Source organism: Centruroides sculpturatus, unplaced genomic scaffold, assembly GCF_000671375.1.
Source record: "Centruroides sculpturatus isolate CEXI.00-Female unplaced genomic scaffold, Cexi_2.0 scaffold598, whole genome shotgun sequence".
Classification (NCBI taxonomy): domain Eukaryota; kingdom Metazoa; phylum Arthropoda; class Arachnida; order Scorpiones; family Buthidae; genus Centruroides; species Centruroides sculpturatus.
Window position 1 is genome coordinate 123,675 of NW_019384757.1, and position 17,731 is coordinate 141,405.

The window sequence follows — 17,731 nt, forward strand, 5'->3', positions numbered from 1 at the left end:
CTGAAAGTATTAGGATTTTACTGGAATTTTCATCTTGATCTTAAAAAATGCAGAAAACTGTATATGCTAAGGAAATTATGCAAATAAATCTGGTTGAAAAAAATAGGAGAAATGTCTGTAGAGCAAAACTGTTTTCCTAAAGCATGGAACACTTTTATTTATAATGATTTCATTTATTAATTAAAACTTAGTAAGATCAATAAAGTTGGAAGAATTACATAAACATTTTACTTATTATTTTTAGCTGTATTATATCTCCAAGTTTATAAAGTTAATGAGTTCTACAGTCTATTGTATTTCACCTAAGTCAATAAGTGAATTCTGAATTCTTATTAGTTTAAAAAAATCTTGTTATGATTTGATAATGTTTTTAATGATTTTATTTATTTATAACATTTGTCACATGTTTATTTATTTATGTCACAAATACTTTTGAATAATAATTTGTTTTTTCAAATACTGTAAGAAAATATTTAAAAATGATATTAATGTTTAAATACTAATAATAATAGATATAAGAAAGGTTGAAATATGGAATTTAAGATATAAATTTGAGAGAAAAATGTTTCATTTATTAAAGAAATTGCTCTTTAATACAAAATAAAATGCTAAAATGTATTGGAAAAATTTCAACCAAAAAGATCTAATATATGATGATTAATTTATGCTTAGATATTTTTGGCATTGTATCAAAAAACAAAATTTTGGAGAACTAGTACAGCATTGAATAATTTTTTTAGAGATATATATAGTTTTTGTAAATACAAGATAAATCATTTTGGATTCATCTAACATTGATGTCATAGCTGTTGAGCCATCCTTGTACAATATTTCTAATTTATTTTTAATTAGTTATATTATTTATATTAGTTAATTTAACAACAATAGTTAATTTTCAAAATTAAATTGACATTCTGAGCTTGTTTGAAATTATTAAATTATTCTAATAATTTTATAAGAATTTTTATTTCTTGTTTCATAAAAACAGTTTTTAAAAATAGAATATATTTATTTTAAACAGTAAAATAAATTTATATTATGTCCAATTTCTACAACTTAAAACAAACTTTGAAAACAGTTTTTAACACAATTAAGTTTAGTGTTTATCAAATAGTAAGATTTTGTCTTTATAAAAAGAAAAAAAAAAAAACAGAATTCAAGCAGAAAAGAAATCATTTCTGGTATTCAAAATAGTTAAAACTTTTTCAAAAATCAAATTTTAGTGACTCAATTAAAATTCTTTAGAAAATTATTTAAAGTTTCTTCCTGTTCTACTTAACCAATTAGATTCAGTTTCTGATTTTTATGTCTTTTTTATTTTTTTAAGTCATTGGTTTTCTTAACCTTTTCTTCTGCATCTCTTGAATTTTTTAAATGCACTTTCACACTCCTATGAAAAATTTGTTGTTCCTTGTATTTTCTCATGTTCTCACATGCCTGTTAATTTAACTTTATGTACAGCATAAGCAATTAAGAAAGAAAATTCAGCTGTGATGACTCTGTATAAAAATATTTGTCTAGTGTTTCTTTTTTTCACTCATTTCCTTTTCCTTGTATATTCAATAAAACTTATGTGATAGTTTTTCTGGAAGCCACATACAATAAGAGGTGAATATCTCTATATGAAAGAATGTTTTGTTGAGTGTGGTTTTGGAAAAAACTATTTCAAGAATTTTATTGAATATATTTATGCATAGGTAGGAGTTTGCAGTCCTAATGGCAGACTTTTTAAAACAATCCAATTTGCAGATATCATACTTATTACATGTAATGGCCTGTAACATTCTCTGGAAAAGATGGATTATTTGTTGAGGAATAAATGCTGAATGAACATTAACAAAAAGAAAACTAAAATAAAAAAATGTAGTAAGGATAGGGAACAAGAGGTAAATAGAGGTATCAATAGAAGATGAAAATTAATACAGATAATTTTGTACTAATACTTTGTACCTTGGCAGCATTATTTCCTCAGATGATAAATGCCAAAAGGATGTTGCATTAAGAATTACCCCAGCAAAACTAGCTTTCAATAAGAAAAAAAGATTCCATACATGAAAAATCATGTCTGATTTAATGATGATATAATAATGACTCTATATTTTTGAGATGCAATGTTGATGCTAATGATGAAAATACCATGGCTGAACAAAATGAAAAGTAATGTTCTCAAATTAATTGGTGAAAAATACAACATCTTAAAACACTTATATGAACGCTAAGGTGGCTTTTCTTTTCTGCTAGACTTATTACTATTTATTTAGACTTATACTACTTATTAATAAGTCTAGTGGAAAGGAAAAGCCATCTTAGTGCTTGTATAATTGAACACAAGACTAGACAAGAAGTGTATTGCATAATCCTAAAACACATTGAAGAGAATAAGCAATATTATTCTCCATTTGATTTGACATTTTAATTGGATTAGTACAATCCCTGATATATGTAAAGAAATACTAGAAGAGAAAGAAGAAGAATCAAGTTTATGGATACTATCAAAATAAGGGAGACCATTATTTGCTATTAAAAGCCTGATTCTATTGATAGAAAGGAGACTAGTGACTGACAAACTTGCTCTTCACTAGTCTTTGGGTTGAGGAGGAAGAAAAGACTTAAACAGAAAATGTACATAATTATACATCTTAATTTAATATTAGTATATTTTATCAAGATTTGCACCCAATTAATTTATGCTAATTTATTTTTTAGCATATATTTAGTATGTGATCTAAAATCACTAAATATTATTAAACACTATTAAAATATAAAGATATAAAATTGAAACATTATTGACTAATTTTATAAGAGACATAAGTTATTAAAGTTATAATTTTGTCACATTCTTCAGCATTTATAAAAAAATTAGATTATTGTCTTTTTTATTTTCCACTATTCTTAAAATTTTAACTTTCTGGTTCTGACAGTTGATTACGTGCAATAATTACTAATTTTATGTTACTAGCTAGTTTAAATTATATTTTTTATATTCTTTTGAATACTGCAAGCGCACACACATATACAGTTAAATGTTGATATAGCATCCTCCTAACCTAAATAGCACCACCCGTTGTAAAGTGTCAATGAATGCTTGTGAACAGATCCTCTCCATTACTAATAAATGGAGAACCCTTCAATATACTGTATGTGAATTACTGAATATCTGATTTTGCATTCCAACCATATTATCATCACCAAGCCATATGAATTTAAACACTAAAACACAAACTTATATACAGATCTCACTACTATTTAATTCTTGTATGAGGTCCTGTTTAATGCTACACTCAACAGCACCTGAGGTGATTTAATGGTAATGCTAAATCACGGTATGATTGTTTTATATATTGTCATTACATCTCCATTATCTTCATGCATTTTTTCCCACAGCAAAACAAGAAAATATCTATACTTTCTTATTTAGAATTAGACATACATACATACATACATACATACATACATACATACATATAGATATAAAATTAGACATGATTTTCATGTGTTTGATATTTTTCAGTGAATAAAAAATTAATAAATTAGAAAGGAATTTAACAAAATAGAAAAAAAAATCAATTGACATTCTTAACTGTTTGAACTAGAAAATATTTTGATGATTGCATATTTTTATTTGAAAGGATAAATACAATTAACCCCCCCATAACACGGTAGATATGTTCCGGTTTTTATGAATCCATTTTCTACGAGTCCAGACAATCACAGCCCGGCACGTGTACAGTTTACGGACTATGGCTATTTGAATGGTTTCTTCCATAAAATTAATCGATTCTAGGCTAATTCGACTCAACATTTCCAAAATACATATAATTTTTTGGGAATAGTCCATATAAGCTATGCTATAAACAAAAAATCGTAGGATTACTTACCAAGCATGCACCGTTCAACTACGCCATTGCTTAAGCTTGTTTTCGTCATGGAGCTTGTCATCGAATAGCGCTCGCATGCTTCCTGATAAATTATTTTTTTTTGCAAAAAATTCTCTGAACTTTTGAGACATCATTAATATAAATATAATTTTTATGGATGTTAAATAATAAATGGTTTTTAGTAGGTCCACTGCTTGTTTAAACTCAACGGTTTGTGCAATATCTGCTATTGGTCTAGATTCGACCAATCCTGTCGTGACACGAGTCGGCGATGACGTTTTACCAAATTATAGGCATTTTTTAAACGAATTTGTATGAATACTGTCACAATTTTTTGCCGTGATATAGGAATCCAAACTATAGGAACCTGTGTTATAGGGGGATCGACTGTATATGAAAACAGTGCAAATGTCAGTTTAGTCTTATAATTACAGTCTTATAAATAATTTAATATTTTTAAATTATTCAAATTCTATAATATTTTAATTATGGAGATGATATGTATTACCATTTGTAGAACTTGATGAAATAAACTGAATTATATAAGTAAAACTTGATTAAAAAAGATTGTAATTAAAAAAGAGAACTTTAATAAATGCAAATTACAGTATTTTGTGTAGAATTTTATATGAAAATGCATAAGCATCTAAAAGTATATATTGTAACTAAAAATATTTATTATATTTTTAAAAACTAGTACCTAATTGACTTAGAAATTGACACTTGTATATATTTATCAGGGCACATATTTTCTAGGTCTAATTGGAGAAAAGCGCAATTTGTTGGGTTGCAATTTGAAAAATTGTAGACCTATAAATTCTCACTTTCGACTGTCTGTCTGTCTTTCCTTAATCTTGAGAATGAAGTTAGATGGATGAAATCCAAAACCAAATGTGGAAACCATGGGGACTGGAGGCTCCAATTAACTACAGTAGACCCCTATAACGCGGAGATATGTTCCTTGTTATACGAATTTCGCGTTGTAGGAATCCTTAAATACATGAGCCAATCGCAGCCCATGTGTGAAGTTTACAGAGTATGGCTGTTTGAAAGGTTTTCTTCCATAAAATTATTCGATTTTAGACTAATTCGACTTAACATTTCCAAAATACGTATAATTTTTTGATAATAATTCGTATAAACTATGCTATAAACAAAAAATTGTAGGATTACTTACCGAGTGTACCTCGTTCGACGTTGCCATTGCTTAAGCTTGTGTTTGTTGTGGAGCAGCGCACCAAACGGTGGCCGCAATTTCTGATGTTATTTTTCTGCGAAAAATTTGTTAAACTTTGGAGACATCATTAATATAAATAATTTTAATCGCCGTTGAATAAGAAATGTTTCTTTCACAAGAAATGTATAAAATTATAGTGCTGTATTAGATTTATGGTACCTAATTTACATACTGTACAGACAATAGTAAACTCAACTTACTCACCTAAACTCTCCGTAGCGTGGCACTGGACGGCGGAAAGTATATATATAATTATAATAAAGTTACAATAAATTAAGTTAATATATAATTATATATACAGTACCTAATTTATATATAATTATATGTACAGTACCTAATTTAAATATAATTTATATATAATACTGTACAGACGATAGTAAACTCAACTTACCCACCTAAACTCTCCGTAGTGTGGCGCTGGATGGCGGAAAGTAGTTCAGCTGCTCGTCCGCGATGACGTTTTACCGCGTTTTACGCGTCCCTTTTAGCGTCTTTATACGAATACTGTCCAATTTTTTTGCCGCATTATAGGAATCTACATTATAGGAACCCGCCTTATAGGGGTCTACTGTATATACAAACTTTTGATGCAAACTGGAAGTCATGTTATTTCAATTCAAAACTTTCCTTGAAAGCAGTTAATAGATGGTCGGCATGGCTTTGCTATTAAAGGAAAAGTATGATGTTTAGGGACAAGACACGACTAATAATTTGACGTGGAGAGCATATATTTTAAATTAAAATATAATTAAAAATTGCACCCCAGCGTTGTGATGATATCACAATAAATAATTGCTTGTCAGAAATAACTATCTGTAACACACAAAATAAAATTTAGTATCTTTATTTCAAAACATGTTCTGGCTTAGAAAATGAAATCATAATGAAGAAAAATTTTTCTAATATTTAAAGCTTTCTTAATCTAAATCATTAGAATTTATCTGCATCTGTTTTAAAGGCTTAATTATGCTATGTAAAATTAAAGTTTATCTTTTTAAATGCTTGTCGTTAACACAGATTTCTTTCTATCAACTGTAAGAAAAGTTCCATTTAGATTCTGTTTCTTATTCATCATGAAAATGTTCATATTACCAAAATAAGCATTTGTTTAAGACAAACTATCTTGTTATTTTAGAAATGTTAACATAATATCTACAAAATATCTATCTACAAATTCATAATTTAAATTAGATACAACTATTAAATATCTTATTAAAATTATGATTTTGTATTCAATGCATATAATTTATTTCATTTTGAACTACTGTATTATGTTACTATGTACAGTACATACAGTACTTTTGAATGCTTATGTATGGTACTGTATATGCGTTTTCAAAATTGAACATACATAAACATATATATACAGGATTGCATGAAAACAGACAAATATAAATAGACAATCATTAACTTGTTGAATATTTTTAAACAAATTTTCATATACAAGATTTCAAATATACAGGGTGAGTGGAAAGTAACTAGACATTGAGAAATTGCTATAATTTTTGTAATAATAATGCAATCATAATTGAATTTGTGTGTGCATGTACATCAATCAATGGAATTTTATAATTTCTGCATTGGTGGTGTGGGCAATGACTTCAGATGCAAAAAAGATGGCGACCTGACCACTTGTTTGTTCAGTAGTGTGCGTCAATTGCTGCATGCTATGAGGTATAGAAATCAGTGGCTGCTGTGCAGAGATTATGACATATACCGTGTTTCCCCGAAAATAAGACAGTGTCTTATATTAATTTTTGCTCTGAAAAATGCGCTAGGTCTTATTTTCAGGGAATGTCTTATTTTTTCCAAGAAGAAAAATTCACATTTATTATTGAACAAAAAAATTCCAAAGTCAAACTTAGACGAGAGTGATGTATATCCGGTGTGTCAAACTGTTGCCTTTTTATAGCGTCAACATCGGACTCGATGACCAATTAGTGCTTACTAAACCGTAGCACTATGCAAATGTCATGTGGTGTGATTCCCGGCCGACCAATTAGCCATCACCAGCCGTAACGTTATGCAAATCTGTGATTCCCAAGCCATAGTCTTATGCAAATCATGCCGTGTGGCGTAATTGTCTGCTGACCAATCAGTGGCTGTACTTTCAAAAAGCCAACGGCCACTTTCAACCATCTGTCGATGACCGTTACGATTAAAAAAAACTTCGCTAGGTCTTACTTTCAGGGGGAGGTCTTATATTTCGCAAGTAAGCAAAACAGGTGCTAGGTCTTATTTTCTGCGGATGTCTTATTTTCGGGGAAACACGGTAGTGCCATAATCTATCTGGAAACAATAAGAATTGTCATTTGAAGCTAAAATGACCACAGGTTTGGTTGCAGATGCACAGATAAATGACTGTTTATCTACAGTATGATCTGAGGAAACTTGTTGGTGGATGATGCTGATGCCTACATTGAATTTTAAGGTTTGCATCTTGTATTTCCATTTAATAAGGCACATGTTGAATAATTTTTATCATATTTGCATTAGAAATATAGAAATTATAGTAATTTTTCAATGCCTAGTTACTTTTCACCAACCTTATTCAATTTATCTACAGTTGACCCCCCTATAACATTGTTGATAATTCTGTGTTATACGAATTCCATGTTGTACAAGTCACTTAGATTTTACAAATACGTGAACCATTCAAAGCTCAGCACACATATTTGTAAAATCTAAGTGACTCGTACAACATGGAATTCGTATAACACGGAATTATCAACAGTGTTATAGGGGGTCAACTGTATTTATGTTTTGAAGATTACATCATTGAAGTGATACTCATTCATGTGCAAACACTTTTCACATCTTTGAAGTATATCATACAAAGAGCTTCTCAGATATATTATTGATGGCATGACAAATTTTCCTTAAGAATTTCAAGTTTTTGTGGATGATCTTTATATACCACACTCTTTGTCCACAAAATATTGAAACTCATAAGGTAAAAATTTGTCATGCAATAACATATCTAAGAATATGTTGCACTACTCTGTACATAACATACTTCAAAGATTGTAAGAGTGTTTGCACATGAATGAGAGTCACTTGCATGCTATCATATCATTATCAAAACGTAAATGGCAAACTGTTATTTGAAATCTTGTATGTGAAAATTCGTTAATAAATATGCAAAAGTTAATAATCATCTATTTATAATTGTCCACTTTCCTGCCAGACTCTGTATCATATTTCTGCACAAATAAGAGCATGCTACTATACATGAAAATTGTTATCACATTTTTGAAACGTGTTCTGCCTTGCATACTAGAGCATACTTAGCACATGAGTATGCTCTTAAATTTGCTAGCTTATTTCATTTATAAGAATACTGCATTGCCGAGTCAGTGATGAGGTCACCTGATTTCATTAATATGGTAAAGGGAATTTTTACCACTATCAGTGTCTGATTTTTGTGTTAGGGTTTAGGTATATTTTAGGATTTTTCTTGCAGTAAATAGAAATCTAGTAAAATTTAGTAAAACATTGTTATGTACAGTTGACCCCCTATAATGCAGTAGATACGTTCCGCTTCATAAGAATTTTGCGTTGTAGGAATCCTTAAATACATGAGCCAATCACAGCCCGGCACGTGTGCAGTTTACGGACTACGGCTGTTTGAAAGGTTTTCTTCCATAAAATTAATCGATTCTAGACTAATTTGACTCAACATTTCCAAAACACGTATAATTTTTTGGAATAATCTGTATAAACTATGCTATAAAGAAAAAATTGTAGGATTACTTACCGAGTGTGCACCATTCGACAATGCCATTGCTTAAGCTTGTTTTCGTCGTGGAGCAGTGCATCGAATGGCGGGCGCATTTTCTGATAAGTTATTTTTCTGCGAAAAATTTGTTGAACTTTGGAGACATCATTAATAGAAATAATTTTTATGACTGTTGAATAAGAAATGTTTTTTTTTTCACAAGAAATGTATAAAATTACAGTACTGTATTAGACTTACAGTACCTAATTTAGGCCTATATACTGTACAGATGATAGTAAACTCAACTTACCCGCCTAAACTCTCCATAGCGTGTAAGTAGTTCGGCTGCTTGTCCACTATTGGTCCAGATTCGACCAATCCTGTCATGACATGAGTCGGCGATGTTTTACCACATTTTACGAGTCTTTTTTAGTGTCTTTATACGAATATGATCGCAATTTTTTCATTGCAATATACGAATCTGCATTATATGAACCCGCGTTATAGGGGGGTCTACTGTATATGAAAATGACTTATAAATAGTCTTGCACACTTTTTCAGCTGTGTAACATTTTTATTGTATACACTAAGCTTAGTGTATAATTTGGTATAAAATAAAAATGTTATACAGCTGGAAAAGTGTACAAGGTAATTTGTAAGTCATTTTGTTAATAATTCCAGTTTCAGTAGAACTAAGTTATATGCATAGTACTATACAGACAGAATATTATGAAAAAATTAAATTGTATCTCTGAGGTATTGCTGGAAAAATATCTCGTTTCTTTAATTTTAAAATCAAATCTAATCCATTGGATATACTAGATTGGATCAGGAGGCTATGGCAATTGATGGATTTGTTAAATGACATATTTAATTAATGATATCATCAACAAGGGCAATGAGGATGCAGATTGCAATACTAGTATTGGTAGTGATGAGTCTGAAGCAGAGGTTTGTAGTGATGAGGATGATGAAGATGAGACCACTGATGAGAGCAAAGATGAGGCTATTCACTATAATAGAGATAGTGATGATGAACTCTGTGAGAAGTGAAGAAATGTAAATGTACTGATACAGTAATTATTTAGTGAAATCTCAGAGGTAACAATATTATAAATAAAAAATCCAAAATTAAAACATGTTTCTGATGGTATAAATGTTTTTAGATATATTGGAGATTTTTTAGGTACATTTTGGAATATAGTTCTATTGTAAATCTATGTAGATGAAATGCATTGTCAATTGGAAATTGTAACTGAAGGTGAAACAGTATGGAAAAAATATTTTAAATTTAAGTACCAGTAGTTTGATTTCTGTAAACCAGCTTATTTAAAAAATTATCACCAATATTAGAGTTTATATGTAGTTTCATTTCTTAAGTAACCCATATTTTAAACTTTTGATTCAATTTTTTCTTTCTAAAAAATGAAAATTTGAAACATGAAAACCACAACAGCACAAGAAACTAGAACAATATATATAAAATCTCACCTAAACGCAAAATTTCCAACGAAACCAGCAACGAAACACTTAAATAGGTGAGATTCTATAGAAAATTTGAAATATCAAGAAAACCTTCAAAGTTTTTATGCTAGAATCTTTAATAATAATCTTTTTTAATGGCTTTTTTTCAAATAAAAGTAAATCTTATACTATATGGTTTCATTTGTTTTAAATTAATATAAATATTATCAAATATTCAAATTCAACTTTGTCATTCAGTATATTATAAGATTTTACAAGAAGAATGATGTTTTAAATTTTCTACTTCAGTTGTTTCTCAAACATACATATTAAGCTTTATTACAATTTTTCTTCAGAAGTGGAAATGAAGTTTGCTTTGTTGGAAACTTTTATTTAATTAATCACCTTGAAATTTATCATCACCAAATATAATTATCAGTTATATTAAATTTTGATATTGTATAACAAAATTTTTTAAAATGTTCTTTTAAAAGTTTTTTATTATGAATTTTAACTTACTTTTGCTTAAAATTTTAAATTAAAAAAATACAGTATGAATGTTTTATTTTGGATTTTTTCAATTATCTGAATTTATTAAATATTACTAAATACATTAAAATTGCAATTGAAGACAAATATAAAATAAAATATTTTGAATCTTTTTACATGTTTTTTTCAAGTCTAGAACACAATTTTAATAGTGTACAAAATAAAATATTTAAAATACAAAATATTTTGTATTTGTTTTCAATTTTAATATATATTGTAATATTTCAAAAATTCAAATACAGTTAGTTGATAGATACTTTGGTTTTCTCATCTTATTAAGCAATATAATTATTATAATTTCATAATTTTTTCTTTTTTAATTTTTTCTGCTGATGTATTTAGAGGAAAGAAGTAGAATTTCTCTTGATTTATGCTATAAATTGAGTTTTATTTTAAGAAACATTATTGAAGTGGTCACAAGTAAGACTCATATTGGTTATGTTTGAACAAATGTTTTACTGACATCTATTAAAATAAACAAAAAAAATGATCAATTTTTTAAATTGAAATATCACTATAGTGTTCTCACTTACTGTATATTAATAATACAATAAAAACAAAACCATTATTTGTTAAATGACAGATAAATACTATACATGTTTTGTCATTAAAATATTTTATTAAATGTTTTTTCAAAAATGAGAATTTGAATATATGGATTTGGGACACTTGCCAACCAAGATTTGACCTTGAATATTTAATAAATTTTTTCAAAAGTAATTTTTTGATTTGAATTTAGTTTGTTTACTTAGTAAAACAGTTTAGTTGTTGCCATTTCTAAAAATATGAATTTTACTAAAATAAAACTTTATTATTTATATACAACATAGTATATTTAATAAATAATATAGTGTTTATTTCTTTGTTTCTTTAGAAATATAATAATTACAGGTGTTATATGCTGTTACTTAGTTTTGAAGATAAAATTATAGCATTTATTCACAACATATATCAGTGTGTAAATATAACATTTAGGATATATGAAATGAAGAATAATAAAAAGTTTGTTTAATTATTTAATAAACATTTTTGTAAGTGTCTTAAATTATTTTTCTGTTATATACAGAATAAGAATTTACATGATTAAATTCAAACTTACTTTTGCTTCTTTTAATTTTTTTTAATATTTTATGAAATAATAAAATTATAATGCATAAAATTTACATATATACTGAACATGTTTATGATATTTTTTTACATAATTTTTGATATACAGTGTCTAATTTCTAATAAAGAAACAAATATAGCATTTCTTCATTTCTAAACTCAGTAAGCATTTTTTTTGTAGTTAAGTAGAATATTCACAAGCAATTAATGATGCTAAAATAGCATCATTAATTGACTAGAAAAAAAATTAAAAAATGAAAGCATTTGTTCAGTTGTTTAATAACAGATTAAATAAGTGAAAAAATTCTTTCATGTACTGTATTTACTCACATATAAGATGCCCTTGCATATAGGACGAGGTGTGACTTTAAAGATCAAAATAAAGAAAATTAGATTTGTTAATACAATTCTAATTTTATTTCGTTTAATCACAAATAAAATATCAAACGAATGTAAATGCACATATTCTCCCGTAAAAATTACTGGCATTTTTAACTTTAAGGAAAAATCTTGTAAAATCAACACCGTAATTTGTTCATGTAAAGCTGGACAATCAAGAACCTTTTTTTGCCAATTCTTAACAGTCAAATCCACTCTGTCAATTACACTTATGAGTTTCTCCAAATTCTGATTTCCAAATAATCATGTTTTCAGTTGGGAAGGGATTAAAACTTATATCAGGCTCTCGTGTGATTTTGGAATTTCAATCTGAAATTCAAATTGGTTTACACAAATTATTTGTAAAAACACAAAGAACTTTCACTCACGCATATTGGATGACCTAGGAATTTGAAACTGTGATAAATGAATAAAAATCTCATCTTAAATGCGAGTAAATATGGTATTTCATATAAGTCATCAACAAATAGATTAAATAAGGATAGTCTTGAAGGACCATTCTTACTTAATCTGTTTGTAGAAGACCCACTACTGATACAACTTCATCAGTTAAAAATATAATTCTTTTAATTTGGTATACAATATCAAAAAATAAATTCTTTAGTAAATTAAAAAATCTTTGGTATAAACTCTCTTTACAGGATACATTGCAAACTACCTCATGACAAATTGAATCAAATGCTTTATACAAGTCTTCAAAGTATATAATTTTCAATGTTTTTCTCTTAGAAGTAATTGAATTATTCCAGTTAATATAAATGTATTATATTCTGTCCTCTTTTTGCATAAAATGAACCTTGAAACTGCATAATATCTCTCAATCCATTGAGTTAATATATAGCATGATAGAAAAAAATCTTCCTAACTGAATTCACTATTGCAATTAATCTGTAATTATTTGGATCAGTTATATCATATTTTTTTATGTATTGGTTTTAGGACAATGTGCTTTTGAATTTTGGAGATCTTTGCAGAAGTTAAAATTTTGATATATATCTATAATAGATTATTAATCATATTTTTAAGAACTTTAAAAAAAATATTCAAAATTCCATAAATTTTTAGGGCCTTCTTCATCTTAATATTTTCCAATTTATTTCAAATGAAATGTCCAAAATATAATTATATTTTGGACAATGCAACAATATTAATTACATATGAGGGCAGTTTTTTCAACCTCTGATGGTCCATAAAATAAAGACAAGTATAAATAACAAAATGAATTTATTACCATAAGTTAGGTATAAACATTTTACATTTCAACATAATCACCATGAAGATTGAGGCATTTGTCATATCTGTGGATGAACTTTTTAATCCCCTCTTCATAGAATGTTGCCATCAGTGACTTTAGATGGGCCTTAATGTTGTTTTGAAGATCATCATTAGTCTCAAACCTCTGCCCTCCTAGCCACTTTTTCTGTTCAGGAAAGAGGTGGAAGTTGCTCAGCATTAAATCAGGTTAGGTTAGAGATAGATCAATCAGGTTTCATGGGATATATGCTGGGTGTTTAAAAAGTTCCAAGCTGGGTGGAAGTCTGAAAGGTAGAAGTCTTCACATCTTTAACATGTGAAGACTTCCATCTTTTTCCTGAACTGAAAACATGGCTAAGCAGATAGAGGCTTGAGACTAATGACAATTTTCAAAACAACATTAAGGCCCAACTCAAGTCACTGGCAGCAACATTCTATGAAGAGGGGATTGCAAAGCTCTTCCACAGATATGACAAATGCCTCAATCTTCACTGTGATTATGTTGAAAAGTAATCATGTTTGTACCTAACTTTTGGTAATAAATTCATTTTGTTGTTTACATTTGTCTTTGCTTTATGGACCATCAGAGGTTGAAAAAACAACAGCCTATGTAGTTGCTGGTATTGGTTTGGTTCTGTGTTTAGACATTCATGTATATAGTGAATTAATTTACAAATGTATAGAGACATAAGCAATTGTGTACATTATAAAAATATTTATTAATTATCAAATCAATACATTTATTGTTTTCTGTTTAAAATTTTTTTTATGTCAGCTATTTTTTCACTTATTATTATTATTATATTTTTGTATTAATTTTTCTTCTTTTGTTGTATCACTGCAAGACATTTCTTGCTCGTCAAAGAAACAAAACTGGAGATACTGGGCAAGTGAAAATCCTTGAATTCTTTACAAGGAACCTCTGGCTGCACAAAAGTTGTGATGTGGTGTACAGTAGGCATGTGTGGGATTATTGGCTCCTATATTTTTAAGATTGTGTTATATGTCCAGTAACTGTGAATGCAAACCACTACAATGAAATATGGCAAAATTTCCTAATGCCTGAATTGCAAGCATGAAACATGGCTAACACAATTTGATTCTAACATGACAGAGCAATAGCAAACACAGCTTGCACAAATGTGGCTCTACTCCAAGAGTTGTTTGCCAATCGCTATCTCCTGCTTTGATGATTTGTACTAGCCATCCTGCTCCCCAGATTTAACATTTCTGGACTACCTCTTTTGAGGATATCTGAAGGTAAGAGTCTTCACCCATCATCTCCATACAGTTGAAAAGTTGAAGGCTTCCATTTTTCAGGAAATAAGTGGGATTCCACAAGACATGGTGCCACATGTCATGGATGCTTTGCAGTGAACTTATAAGAATGCAGCCATGCTGGCAGAGGACATTTAGATGTTATTTTCAAGTAGCACGAATGTTCATATATAAGTACAGGCAGTGGTGATATTCAGCGGGTTCGCACAGGTTCGGCCGAACCTGTTGTTAACATTTTCAAAGTTTTCCGAACCCGTTGTTAAACACACGTAACATTTCTCAGCGGTTTTGTTTTTTTTAAAAAATATATTAAAATATACGTATTCTACTCTGTAACACTACTAAACTAGAGCCTTATATCCCGTTCGCCATATTCTAATTGTCGCCGTTCGCATATAACCTCCATCGACCGTTTCAATCTCGACTGAAACGAGATTTAATCGCGTTCGACTCAAGANTAAAAACAAATTTCATAATAAAAATAAATTTGATGTCTTTAAAACTATTGTTATTATTTGAAGAAAATTTTACTTTGTAATGTTATGTGCCTCTTGTTAATATGAATAAAGATACTAGTTGTGATGGAAATTGTTTTGTATATACAACTTATTTATATATTTGAGGTTTAAAAAATTAAAAATTACTTATTTTTAAAACTTTTTTATTGAATATATTTTCAGTTGTAATCTACAATACTAACTCGTTATTGTCATTGATATGAATTATTCATTTATATATCTATCTTTATCAGTATATTCAAGTTGGACATACTATGTAGATGATTTGATGAGAACTGCTCTTTGAAGCATGATTTGTGTTTGTCGCTGTTTACCAACTGTGTTGATTCTTGGGTAGCAGCTGATTAGTGACACTATGGCTGTGATAATTAGTTCATGCTTGACAATTTAGTTTCCTCAATTTTATGTCTATCTCTATCCTGAAGTTCATTAGTCACTAAACATTCTCATAATGACAAATGATGGGAATGGTTCCCCAAGGACCAGACTACAACTCAGTAAGTTTGTTTTCGATTTCCATTCAGAGAACTGCCTTTTGTTATATCATGGTTCCAGTTCTAGAGGGTGAGGAGTCCCAGGGTGGGAGTGAGAGGGGACATAGGAAGGCCACTGAGGTGTACTTGTGCAGGAAGACTTAAATATTTGCATAGAAACCCCATTTGTACAAAAGATGGTGCTGATGGCAGAGTCATCTGCCAGTGGCAATTTGCATGAGAAAGGTAGGCCATCATAAGGTGCCTGTCGTTGACTTCTGCCTGATTTTGTGCGTCTCTGATGTGCGGGGATGCAAAATAATTTGACGAAAAGAAGAGTCGACACTGACGGCAAGCAAATTAAAAAATACTCCCCAGGAGTCATTTGCAAATGAAAAATGTCCATCCCTGGTGATATCAAGCTTTGTATGCTGCCTGTCACTCCAACATTCGGGTGGGATTTCTCCAGAGTTTCCCCTCTTTCTGTTGAGTTATTTTGAAAAGTTCAGAAGAGCATTAATTCAGTTGCAATTTACAATTCAAATCAGTTGCCACATTTCCATACCAAAAAGGATGGAAAGAGGGGATGCACTCAATTCGTAGATGTCCAAGGTTAGCAGTCCAACTGAGAGACTGCAGCTTGCTCATCTGAGAACACAGTTCACTCCTTCTCCCTGTATTTTTAGTGAAAAGCTTGATGGGTGACAAATGTGGCATTTAAGTTCCTATTGGTCGGTTAAAATGAAGGAGTGTCGACACCATTCATAGTACTGTTGTAAGTTTGAATTGATTTTAAGTGCTATATACAAAATCTTGTTGTAAAATTGTTTATTACATACGAAAGAGAAAATTTAATCATTTTTATTTTAGATATGTATGTGTATAAAAAATTTTAAACTTATATAAGAATTGAAGATTTAAATATTTTAAATTAAAAATATGGAACCTTTTTAATTACTTATTAAAATTATTTTTTGTTGTTATTCATTTGTAAATATTATTTTAATGAGTAATGTCATCATTATTTGGATTGTCTAAACAATTTAAATATTTTTTAAAACAGTGTATTAAATGTTTAAATAAAAATTTATTTCAGCTATAGGAAATATTAAAAATAAAAATTAAATAATTATTTTATAACAATAAATGTTTAATTTTTATAAAAGTAATAAATTTATCTCAAAAAATATTTTTTGTAAATGTAAATTATATATATGAAGTATATCTAATTAAATAAAATATATTATTTTTAATAGGCATTATCATAGAAAGCAAAACAAGCTTAGAGTTCTAAGACAAAAGGCATTAAATAAAAATCCCGATGAATTTTATTTTCATATGATCAATTCTGAAATACAGGTAACAAATTTTTATAGATGTTCATTTTTATTATTATTAATAATATTATTTTATAATGAAGTATTGATTTCTTTGAAATATTTTTTACAAATGAATGAATCATGAAATTTTTACAGAATATTTCGTATTGAAGTGAACAGAAAATAACTATTACAAAATATTACGATTTTATGGGAAAAATTTAAAATAGCTATATTTGATATATGAGTAAAAATATGGTTTCTTATATACAACTGCTTAAAAAATATTTTGAAAATTATTTATGACAATATAAAAATTTTATTTTTGAGATAAATTTTTTAATTCTGTTTAGACTATTTTTATGTTAAACAATATAACACTTTCTTTTCCTCTTGTTTCCTATTTTTAATTTTACTGTGACTAATATTGGAATTTGTATTTATTCTTATTGGCTTATATTTTGTATAGTTCAACTAAATTTTTTAGAAAGCGCATAATGCAGATTTCTCATTAAAAAATTTCTAAAATGTAAATAT

General features: G+C 28.5%; 1 protein-coding gene across 1 annotated transcript in view; it reads left to right on the forward strand.

Moving 5' to 3' along the window:
• Window positions 1-9,694: 9,694 nt before the first annotated feature.
• Window positions 9,695-17,731, forward strand: part of LOC111628727 (probable U3 small nucleolar RNA-associated protein 11) — a 63,792-nt gene continuing 55,755 nt past the window's right edge. The window contains exons 1-2 of the mRNA XM_023372562.1: window positions 9,695-9,882; window positions 17,132-17,234. Of these exons, the coding sequence (XP_023228330.1) occupies window positions 9,695-9,882; window positions 17,132-17,234 (291 nt within the window). The remainder of the gene's footprint in view (window positions 9,883-17,131; window positions 17,235-17,731) is intronic.